The 12,455-nt window shown below is 39.4% G+C and overlaps 1 protein-coding gene across 3 annotated transcripts in view; it reads left to right on the top strand.

The window, feature by feature from the left end:
• Positions 1-8,590: 8,590 nt before the first annotated feature.
• The window catches only part of LOC116847950 (neurotrimin-like), a 188,102-nt gene continuing 184,237 nt past the window's right edge, over positions 8,591-12,455 (top strand). The window contains exon 1 of one of the 3 annotated variants that reach the window (XM_032823582.1): positions 8,591-8,636. Coding sequence is in view for 2 of the 3 variants with exons in the window: in XM_032823581.1 (XP_032679472.1) it covers positions 11,127-11,220 (94 nt within the window). In the remaining variant the exon portion in view is untranslated. Of the gene's footprint in view, positions 8,637-10,862; positions 11,221-12,455 lie in introns of those variants that run through there. The other 2 variants (XM_032823581.1, XM_032823580.1) reach the window with 2 other exon arrangements.

A 12,455-nucleotide genomic window follows, 5' to 3' on the forward strand; every position in this document is an offset into this window, starting at 1 on the left:
GGGGGGGGGGGGGGGAGCGTACGGCCGGTCAGGTAAACACGCGTGCGCGAGCACGTGCTCGGGAGTCACGCCACAACGCTATCAGCCGCCGCAAGCGCGTCGTGGAGCTGCCGCATTATTTTCTTAACTATTTCGTCACATTAAGGAACACGATCGCGACATTTCTCTATCTAACAAGTAAAAAAGTAAATGAAACGCGGTAATTACATGCTGCAGTAAAGCCCGCAATTCATACTCGCGTGATAAATAGGCGTCTCAACTCGTGTTAATTATCGGCTTAATTGTGGCGAAATTAAAATGCGGTATTAAATTATTTACTCAAATCAATTATTAAATTGAGGTAAATTTAATTGATATTTTTACAACTCTGATTACACATGGCAGCAAGACGAGATAAGGAAATCGTTGTAACAGCATGTTCGAGTTACTTCCCAATATGCAATAACAATAATTAAATGACAACCGAATAAAGATATAATAATACTCAAATAATAAACGGATGATGATAATATTTGATCGGCATTGATTTGATCGAACAATTCTGTGTGTAATTAATTGATACTATCGGATATTATTATACGGTTGTCGATCAGACATTATTATCATCATCATCTATTAATTAATCGGGTACTATTATTTCTTTATTCGGCTATCGTTTAATTATTTTTTATTGCGCATTGAGAAGGAACTCGAACGTGCCGTTACGACAATTTCTTTTTTCGTCTTGCCGTCATGTGTAACTAATTAATACTAATTTATTAAATTACTAATTGATACTAACTTAAATTTCTGTTACAGAGATCTAATGGAGAAGACGCAGTCACGCGGCTTTAGAGGATGCGATACCTGGGGGATGCCGTGCCGGAGGATTCGGTTCGGGCTGAGTCGGCTCGAAGGTGAGCATCATTGATTTGTATTTGTAATTAAAAATCCGACAAAATTAAACATTTTTTTTACTTCGAATCGAGTTCCAAATGCCTCCATTGTCATGTAACGAATTAATACTAAATTAAATTTGCTTTTTGTTACAGAAACGAGCACTCGACTCTAAGGGGATGCTGCGCTGGAGGATCCGGCTCGGGCCTGGCAGAGTTGGCGCGAAGGTGAGTTTCATTTATTTGAATTCGTAATTAAAAATCCGATAAAACTGAAAATTCTCTTGTTTTGAATCAAGTTTTTTAGTGCCACTATTGTCGTGTGTAATATTAAATTAAATCTGCTTTCTGTTGCAGAGACGAAGCAGACAACCAGCCGACTCGTAGGGGCTGCTGCGCTGGAGGATCCGGCTCGGGCCAAGCGGGGTTAGCTCGAAGGTGAGCTTCACTAATTTGTAATTAGAAATTCAATAAGATTGATAATTATTTTGCTCGAAATCGAGATAATTTAAATCGAGTCAAAGATCGCGTTAAATCATAATTACACGCAGAGAAAATTTTTCCTGACTAACATCACTACTTGAAAAATGTTGATTTGTTTTAATTAAGAAATTTTTTTGAAACATCGAGAAAAAGGAAAACAGAATATTCTAAATGTGAATGCATTCCAAAAAACTCTCCTAGCGTGAAAAATATCGCGTTTTTTTTTAATATTTCAAACTTCTTTACTCAAACCGACATCAATAAAAAAAAACGACGAATCTAATCGGCGAAATATTTTTCTGTTCCAGAAACGAGAGCAGAACGAGGCTGCCCTGATCGGCGGGTCGGTGAGTCAAATAAGAAAAAAAATTGGGAATAGAAAGACAAAAAGTCTTTCCATATAATGCATGTTTCTAAATCAATACGATTTACTTTGCTATGGTGTAGTGTGTGTATAATGTGCCGTCCAATAAAGCACATTGCTCGAAACAATTGAAAGATCGCTTTTACAAATAATAGTAGTAGTAATAATGCATTTTTACATAAATTTTGCAAATTTTCAAATATTTTTCTCAATTGCCATTAAAGTATCGAGTATATGCTTTAAATTTAAAATTTTGTAAAATTATTCAGTTTTATTGAATGCGATCTTTCAAGTGTCTCGATCAGTGTGCGTCAACGCGCAGATATTGCGCTACCGAGTTTGCGCTACAGAAAATGCGCAATAACATCACCCGCCTCGATAGATCTTCCGCCGGTCCTTAATTTTTTCAATTTTCTCTCGCGTGAACTTGCGTCGCGACTGCATTTCGTAAAGTACAGAGTTCGTTATTAAATAAAATTTGATATCGTACGGCGCTTGCGCGAAGCGATCTAACGTGATTACTTAAGCTGCTCGCGAAATTAATTTCACAATTGTCGGAAAATTTTCAGGTTTCGATTTTTCACAGATAATTTCTTAACGCAGGACAATAGATAATGTTAGCGAACGTTGGTCTCTCGCGAAAAACGCGATGTATACAAATCGTATGCGAGCAGTTTGTTTATTTACGCGGCGCGCGATGAGTTCCATCGAATAAAACAGGCACCTCACGCGGTAATATTTTTTTTCGCGTAAATTTTGAATAGAATCTTTATTTCTATCGTCGCAATTTTCGTAGTTCTCAATGTTTCATTCACGCTCGCGTTTCTGATTATATATTTTGATAGATTTGTGAATTTAATCGGTTTGTATTTGCGGAAGAGTCGAGAGCGAACTTCGCAGAAATACTGCGGAGCTGTTATCCGCAAAAGCATTGCGGAATTGCTATCCGCAAAAATATTGCGCAATTGTCTTTGCAAAAGTATTGCGGAGCTGCTGTCCGTAAAAATATTGCGGAATTGTCTTCACAAAAGTATTGCGGAGCTGTTACCCGCAAAAGTATTGCGGAGCTGTTATCCGCAAAAATATTGCGGAATTGTCGTCGCAAAAATATTGTGTGTTTTCGCGAATTTCAGGTTCGTTGAGGAGACAGACGTCTCACGCGATAACGATAAAATTTTTTCGCGTAAATTTTGCATAGATCTTTTTTCTATCGTCACTATTTTAATAGTTTTCGATTTTTCATTTGCGTTCGCGATTATTAATTTGATAGATTTGCGAATTTTGTCGAATCGAAATCGCGGAAGCGTCGTTTTTCGCAGAACGAATTTCGCAGAAATAATGCGGGGAAAGGTTTTCGCGAATTTCAGGTTTGTGGAGGAGACAGACGTCTCACACGTAAACGATAACATTTTCTCGCGTAAATTCGGAATAGATCTTTTTCTCTATCGTCACTATTTTCACAGTTTTTGATTTTTCATTCGCGGAAGCGTCGCGAGCGAACTTCACAGAAATATTGTGGAGTTATTGTCCGCAAAAGTATTGCGGAATTGTCTTCGTAAAAGTATTACGGAGCTGTATTGCAGCCTACTACGCTGCACTATCGAAACGTTATATTAGGGATGTTCCGCGTCGTACGTAAGAATCTCGTATAGATTACTTCGCCTACGCGTCGAAAGATTTCGCGAGATCGGCCTTCGATTCGTGCCGCGCGTTCCCTTCGCTCGCGGATTCCGTTTTCTTCGCATACGATTCGCGTCGCGCGTGTATCAAAGCGATACACTACAACTCGATCGAACTGAATTCGTCGTATATACTCGTTGTTTATCCGAAAGGCCGACATTTTTTCGAAAACGAAGTTCGCGGTATTTCCGAGCGAGACGGGATTTTTCGCGAAACCTCCGTTAGACCGCGGTCGGGAGTGAACAGGCGACGTGGGACGCGAGGATCATTGCCAGATGCAGTGACAGGATGACTGGGTGGACCCTGGACACCGTGGGACGACGCGCAATGGTGAGCGTCTCATATTTAGACGCTCATATAGTAGATAGCGTCACTTTACGTAGATTAGCATGCACGTAGACGTAAATCGTATTGAGTCCGACAGGAAGTAAAGTAAGAGTTGGAATTTGCAATTCGTCGGAGTTACGTAAGAATGATCCGATCAAAAAATTTAGCTTTGAAGTTTTTCTCTCTTTCGTAATCGTTCAATGAGTCTAAGCATTTCTTTAAGAATACTGACTAGCTCAAACCTTAGAAAAATGTGCAAAAAAGACGTGACTGGTAAAAAATAGAAAACTTTTTCTTGATTAATTTTAAGCGTCTATAAGGATTTGTTTCGAATTTATTGAATGTATTGAATTTGTTTCGCTTTGTGTAAAAAGATGAATGGAATATCCATATAAAGACTTATAATTTTTTTGAATTGGATCATTTTTGCATAACATTTGCCAGTTGAAATTTCGACTCGGGAGGCTTGCTTCTCGTCGGATTATCTCTTGATGATACATTGAATTGATAAGAAATTATACAACATGTATAATTTCAACATGTCATATTTATATGCTATATATATTATATATGCTTTTTTAATGCTTTATATATGCCCTTTTTATATGCTTTATATATATTATATGATTATTATACTTCATAACTTACTATGTCGTATTTTATACGACATACTATATCTCTTCGGAGATATCTTATTATGTATACGCGTTTGTTGTTGACAAGATGACAAATTAAATTTCGACAAATTAAAGACAAGAAATGAAATTATTAAACCGAGACTCGAACCGAAATGTTTCGATTTCCCGCTAAATTATTAAACCGAGATTCGGATTCGAGTGTTATGACATTCCGTTAAACCACTAAGCCGAGATTCGAACCGATGTGTTTTGAGATTCCGCTAAATTACTAAGCCGAGATTCGAACCGATATGTTTTGTGTTTCCGTTAATTATTAAGCCGAGATTCGAAATGAAATGTTTTGAGTCTTCGTTAATTTATTAAGCTAGTTAAGCCTGGGATAATTTTTTAAAGTTGCTTAAAAAAACTTTCGCGTTTGCAAAGTTATATTATCGAAAATGACGCGTATGCGTATTTCGCTCTGCATCGTCTTTTGGATGACAACGTGTCTTAATGTCACTCTACTCCCTCAGAAGTACTCCCAGAATCTCGAAAATAATTTACCAATATCCCAAAGTCGCGCCCATAACGTTAGATCCATCGTAGCATTACATTCGGATTTTCGCGCAGTGGTCTTATCCTGCGCAGGAGCCTAAAGTTGGTCATGTTACTGTAGGTTAGGTCATATAGTGCAAGGGTGTAGAGCACATTTCAGAGTCATTTGTCACAGCTTTTTAAAGTAATTTTCGCGGTTAGATCCATCGTAGGATTATATTCGGACTCTCGCGTATGTGCAGTGATACTTATCCTACGCATGGGTCGAAGGTCGGTCATGTTAGTGCTAGCATTTAGAGCACATTCTGGGATAATATCTTAGTTTTTTTAAGTAATTTTCGCGTTCATAAAGATGTATTTTCGAAAATGATCTGAAGTTTGATTATTTCGTTCTGTATCGTCTCTCGGATCACGTGGGATGCTCCGTTTCATTTTCGCACGTACTTTTACCATGCAAAAGAGTTTTTAATTCGACGCAGGTAGAAATAAGTAAACTTTGCAGAAAGATTCGATGTCGTGATAGTAACTGTTCTTTATCGTTTTGATTTCATATTGTAGAATACTATGCTTCATTTTCGCACGTACTTTTACCATGCAAAAGAGTTTTTAATTCGACGCAGGTAGAAATAAGTAAACTTTGCAGAAAGATTCGATGTCGTGATAGTAACTGTTCTTTATCGTTTTGATTTCATATTGTAGAATACTATGCTTCATTTTCGCACGTACTTTCACTGTGCAAAAGAGTTTTTAATTCGACGCAGGTAGAAAAAAGTAAACATTGCAGAGAGATTCGATGTCGTGATAGTAACCGTTCCTTATCGTTTTCGTCTCATATTGGTGGATACTCTGCTTCATTGTCGCACGAAATTTCACCATGCAAAATGGTTTTTAATTTGACGCAGGTAGAAAGAAGTAAACTTTGAAAGATTCGATGTTGTAATAGTAACTTTCTTTCTTTATCGTTTTTATGTCATATTGATGTATACTTCGCTTCATTTTCGCACGTACTTTCACCAAGTAAAAAGGTTTTTTATTTTGTCGAATCAGCACGAAACAATAGTTTTGCAAAAATATTCGGTATCACGTCAACGACATTTTCCAACAAATTTTACTTTGTGTTGACTTGACCAAATTAAAAATGCTTTTGTATAGTAAAAGTACATGCATAATTGAAATAGGGCATTCCTGCCTCAAGGATGAAAAACGATGTGGAACTATTGCTATCGTGACACTGATTTCATTTTTCAAAAATTACAGCGTATTGACTGCTCCAATTTATATGATAAAATTACATATGAAAATAAAGTGTACTTAACACAAGTAAATATTACAAATATTTCCAAAGTAATTTTCCAGTAATTATTCCAAATATTTCATAAGTTTATCACAAGAATTAAATTTATCCAAAATACATTCAAATCCTGATATAAATTTAGTATTGCAACAATATTAAAATGTTAAATATTAATTATTAATATTAATTAATATATAAATATTTTATATATATTAATTATTAATATTTATTAATATATATATATAAGAATATTAAAATATTAAATATTAATATTAATTAAAGAATATTAAAATATTAATCAACAATATTAAAAGAAAAATTTGGTTTGTTTATTACATAGAATCAATTTTTTCTGAGATAAAGTTTAATAATATTCTTAAGAAGAGAATAAATGTTTTTTTTGAGTACATGATAAAATTAGCTTTTTCCAAATCTACGATAAGTATATTTATAAAGGAGAGGGGACACATGTATGAAATTTTTTCTGGTTATTTAAAAAAAAATATTAAACATTTGTTTGAACCATGCAATAGATAAATATATGATATTGATAAATATATGATTTTCTTCGATATCGATATTAGCGATATTTGCTTCCGAGTATTATTTGAGAAGAGACAGAGAGTCAAGTAATGAAAATTAAGCAAAGGCTAACTCTTAATCCTTTAAGGCGCATAATTCATGGAACATTCTAGTAACTATATTAGAATGGCATCTATCAGTTGTCTTTAAAACCAAAAGTGGCGCGTTTCAACTGCTCGATCCTAAGTGGTCCCTATTGGTACCAGTGATACTTAAAGGGTTAAGCCAATTCGACGAAAAATAAGAAAATATCGCAGAACCGATTTTCGCAGTTTTAGCAATTTCTATGCAAACGCTCGCAGACGATAATCGATGGCTCAATTTTGTCTCTATCTTCCATCAGGCCGAAGACAATGGCTGTCCGTTTTTCCGACAAATTTTTCCCGCTACTCTCTCGTGTCGTCCCGCGCTCCAGCGAGCGGTGATCGCCGCGCGGTAAAAATTTATCGTGGAAAATTGAAGTGCCACGGAATAATTGCTCGATCAGGAGCGATCGAGATTCCAGATAGTAAACCCACACGATCGAACTACGCGATATAGAGCCCGGCCAGATTATTGCGTGTCGTTCTAAGTTCCAAACCCGAGTAAGCGGACTTTCACGAAGGTGTAACAACCGTTCCCGTTAATTATGATTTTTCGTTCAATTTTTTTTATTTGTAGCCTTCGACTCTCTACCTGCCTAATATAATTCGATATTAAGCTATGCAAACGCGTATTTCAAAAAAGTCAGCGGGGACTCTTCGCGCCGCATAGATGATACACGGCGACACCAAATGTATGATCTTATCAAATCTTGTACAGTTTCATATATGTTCATTTTCAATTGTGTAGACTCATACAAAAAAAAAATATCTTTTTCCTAAGATACATTTTGTGGAAATGATATTTGCATTTTCTGCCAAAATTCAAATATTTTGATAACGAGAAAGATGAATATAAAATTTTTCATTATTAGTGTAAATTATTTTATGTTTTATATCTTCAAACTATAAAAGAAGTGGGAAATTCTTCGGATTTGTATTCAGGAATTCGAGCGGTTATTGTTTGAGACTGTTGAGAGGCGCGTTGAAGTAATGTCAATACTGTTTAACCCTTTATAGGGCTCTGGTACATAAGTCGTACCAGCAGCACAGAATTGGCCTAAAGAATCGAGAGTGGTTCTAAACGCATCCCTGAATGGTCACAACAGTTATATCGGTTAATATCTCTTATCAAAAATTTTGTTCAGTCTCAAAAATGATATTAAAATGTTTTTAAGGACTATTTTAATAAAGTTCAAAAAAAGAAACTTATTTGTCATATCCAAGGAGTCTTGCCCTATAAAGGGCAAACGAATAACAATTTCGGCTTGTCCTCAATAAACTGGCTTGACTTATTGCAATCCGAAAGTCGACTGGCTCGACAAAATGCGTCTTCGATAGCCAATATTTAATTTTCGGGAAAATGACAAATTTTCGAACAAACGCACAGGAGAATTAGATTAATGTAAATAGCTATAGAGTTTGCCTTAGGATACATAGGGATGAGGATGCTTGCATATATATCTACCTTGCCGCGTCCTCGTTCTCGGACATTGTACACGTGAGAATACGTTTCGCAACTTCCGTGGCGCGTCCGCCTGAGAATTTACATAACGGCATTTTATGCGCGCTAGATATCATGCGTGCAATAGTCAGACGTCAGACTTGTTCAGGCACACACGCGGGGTATCAGAACGCGATGTATAACACCGGCCAACTTGAGGAGCCTCCAGGCAGATCGACGATGTGTGTAATCGAGCGACAGTGGTTGTGTAGCAGTCAGACCGAGGAGCCGGCCGTGTAGTCGAGGAGGGCCGTGGCGCGCAGTATGCTTGCCGGGTGAGTACCGAGGTTGTGTTGAAGGGGATATATCATCGGACCCTGTGATACAGTGTCCTTCATGCACATTTCGTTGGATCGTACATCACCCCGACGTTAGTACCACGCCGCGTGGATACGCGCCCGATAGAATTACATAATACGACGTCTTCGGGTTCCTAGATCCCCGCGGCGCTCCGTGCTGATAGCACGATACGGTGAAATAAAGTTTTCGAGATAGTCTACTTTTGAGTGCGCGGCACAGGGTCGACCCTTTTATATACCGTCGGCCCTCCAATCTGTGTACACGAATCGATAGTCTAAAGTTTCGCCCGCCGGTTTTTCCAATTACTCGTTGGATTCCTTTATCGGGTGCGCTTGAAATAGTTTCCGTAGTTACCGTCGGGCTTCCACGTCAGGCAATTTAAGTAAAATATACAAACGTCTGATGCAAAGAAAACTAACTTCTGATTTGATACACTGGCATCCGCGGCCGATCCCGAGCGGCAGGGACGACGGGATCGCGACCCTTCTTCGCGAGTAATTGAAACAGTCGTCGAACGTATTGCGTTTCGTCCTCGGGCTGATTTTTCGACCAAGAGTGTACAGTTTTTGCGATCGAGCTGAGGTATAGGATATGCAAATGTATATTTGTGACATATATGACAATTGACAAAATTTCCCTTGATGATACATTGTGAGGAAAATATATCTGCATTGATATAGTGAGGCTTTAATATTACACAACTTATTATCGTACTAATACGTATTTTGTCGAATAGATACGATATTTCTTTGATAACTGGTGACCGCCGATTTTGTCGATCCAGTCGCTTTTTTTTTGAGTGTGACGTTGATCTGCAATGAGAGATTGTTACGTCACATATATGTGACATTGGTAGCGAACGTGTTAAACGCTTGTAAATCATTTTGATATTCGATTCCGACAACGAGACCCGATGTCGGTTTATCGTCGCAATAAAACATTGCGCGACAACATACCGCGAAGATACACGTATTTTCGAATTCTATATTCGAAGATGGCATCTTTACAGATTAAAAACAGCACCCATGAAATGGTAGGAATCGATATTTTTTTTTAAATTTTATTTATCCAAGTAGTTAAAAATAATAGCGTCCAGATCATAAATTTAACGTGATTATTGCATTCGATAAATAAAGATCGAAATTAATGGATAGTAAAAGAAGAAACAATCGGATGCTTCTTAATCTTTTATCGCGTCTAGTGACATTTATGTTTGACCGCGTACGGAACACGATAGCCTAATTTTCATTTCGCAGCGATCGATCTACATTAAGCAAATACAATGTAACTTCAAAGCAAACTCACTCCCGCCGCTAGTCGCCTACTTACGTGTCGTCCTATGGGTAGAGATCGTTTTGTTTGTGTTCGTCGCGCGTCGCAGAGGGAACTCTTTTCAGATTTGAATGTTTCATCGCGTGGAGTGGCATCGATTCCGTTCTTACGGCAGTGTCGAGAGAGAGAGGAGAGATGTAGTGTCAGAGTAGAATTTAAATCATTTCGCGCTGCATCGCGTTATGCAAATATTCCACACTCGTGCCTCTCTCTACGTACGCGAACTGCGCTCTCCTTTCTCTCTCTTTCTTCCTCTCTTTCTCCCTCTCTCTCTGTCTCTTTCTCTCTTTTCCTTTCACATCTTTCTTCCTCTCTTCGACAAAGTAAATATAATTTAACTCGAATTAGAAATCCGGTTCCGACTGCACTCATGTTTTTGGTAAGGATATCTTTGAACTACGAATGTTATAAATCAGATTAACATGTCAGTCACGATATTTTCATTCGCCCTGATACATGTTATTTTGCTGGATATATCAACGGCATTCTCATCAACGCTTGTCGTGACACCAAAATAGAGATAGAGAGAGAGAGAGAGAGAGAGAGAGAGAGCGGATTTTTGTTTTGCGCGCCCGACACATTACTTTTTCTACTTGTTCGCGCCTCGGCTTTAACATCTCGGCTGAGAGGGAAGCAGTTCGCGCACCTGTAGCGACGCGTGAAATAAGTCCGACTGCTAGAGGGAGGGAAAGTGGGAGAAGGGCTTAGTGCAGTCTTCGTCGTCCCGTCATAATCACCGGGCTCTAAGTAAATCCAGGTGTGTCAGCGTAACTCAAGGCAAAGCTTTGCCACGCGCATAGCTAGTCAGCCAGCTAGCTAGCCAGCCGGCCGGCCGGCCGGTCAAGGGAGCGTCGGCGCGACTCGGTAGTACTCTCGGACTCGAAGGGGATCCTCCTCGCGTCCGCGTCGCGGCACGTCGAAGGGGATGAACCGGCCGGTGGGGATGAACGGTGCGCTCTCTCCGCTGGCCGAGCAACCCCTTCGCTCTCGCTGGCGCGCGACGGGGTGCCGCGCGATAGAGAGGGGGGTTCTTCGCCTCGTGCGCGCCGGATATACGTAGCTTCGCGGCAGGTCAGGACTTCAGTCTCGACGCGGCAGCGCTAGCCTCGTCGCGTTACACGCGTGCGACGATCATGGGTGAGAAACGTGCTATGTGTCCGCGCCGACGACAGGTGCCCCTTCTGGTAGTGACCACTCTGCTGGTCGGCGTGCGTACGGAACTTGTCGGTGAGTAGACGCAACGGTTGGTCGCATTATTATTCGCTCGATCCTCGAGTCTCGAGAGCATCTCCTCGGTCGCGCGTGCCGGGGAGTCGTGTAGACGATGACACCTGTAGTGCGCCGGAACTGTTAATTACGTCGCTCGTTAGCCATCTATCGCTTAGTTGGCTGGCTGGCTGGCTGGCTGACTTGTTGACTGACGAACTGACTGACCAACTGACTGACTGCTTGGCTAGCGAAGCGGCTGTTCGTAAGAGCTTTCTGAGGTCGCACGGTACTTGAAATGCGTTCGTGAAGTTTGTGACAGGGTAATACGTGTTCTCCGCTCCGATACGCGTAGCACCTGTGGTGCGTGAATAGTGAAATCTTAAGATCACTTGGTTGCGATTTAGATCAAGCCCGATTCTGTGTGATTCGTAGCGTATGGAATGAGCTCGCTTTCTTCGAAAACTCGCCTCGCATATGTTTTTCTTCCGATTGGGTCAGTATTCAAAGTATAACATTCGTTATTTTTTTTGTTAATATATGATGAAATTTAACGGAAGTCATTCCTGAATATGAAGAAAATCGATAATCGAATAGGATTATTCAATGATTTCTATTCACATTATTTCGAGTATCCATTCGAAATCGACATGATCTTTTAATAAAAAATTGTGAATTATATGGGAGGGGAGAAGTAAAATATATGAAAGGATTTGTATAATAGAATAAAAATGAGTGTGCAGAGAGAAATAGACAGTATATAGCTCACACGGTTGATGGTTCTCTTGAACCAAATAAAACATTGACAGTTCAGCGTTGTTTGTTTGTTTGTTTGTTTGTTTGTTTTTTTTTTTATAACGCGAAAGCAAACTACTGGTGACTTGAAATGCAGATTTGCCTATGCGTAGACATCTTTATCGGTGAATTAGTGAAATCAGAAATTAACGCGATCGGTTTTTACACATTAATTGACTGATTTAATTGCGAAGGCTTGACGAGACAGGAATTTTAATGCTCGGTTTACGTTATGGTTTTAACACGTTAAAATTCGTTCCGTGGCAAGTCGTGCGACGAATAATTCATTTCATTACCCTCGTTGCGAGCTTGCGTTTTTTTTGTCACTCTTCGGCTGTCCGTGACGTTTATGAGAGAGAGAAAGAGAGAGAGAGAGAGAGTGAGAGAGAGAGAGAGGGGGGGGGGGGGGGGGGGGGAGAGAGAGAGAGAGAGAGAGAGAGAGAGAGAGAGAGAGAGAGAGA

This window comes from Odontomachus brunneus, unplaced genomic scaffold (assembly GCF_010583005.1).
Source record: "Odontomachus brunneus isolate Ranch 3 - 2012 unplaced genomic scaffold, Obru_v1 Obru_scaffold_085, whole genome shotgun sequence".
Taxonomy (NCBI): Eukaryota; Metazoa; Arthropoda; class Insecta; order Hymenoptera; family Formicidae; genus Odontomachus; species Odontomachus brunneus.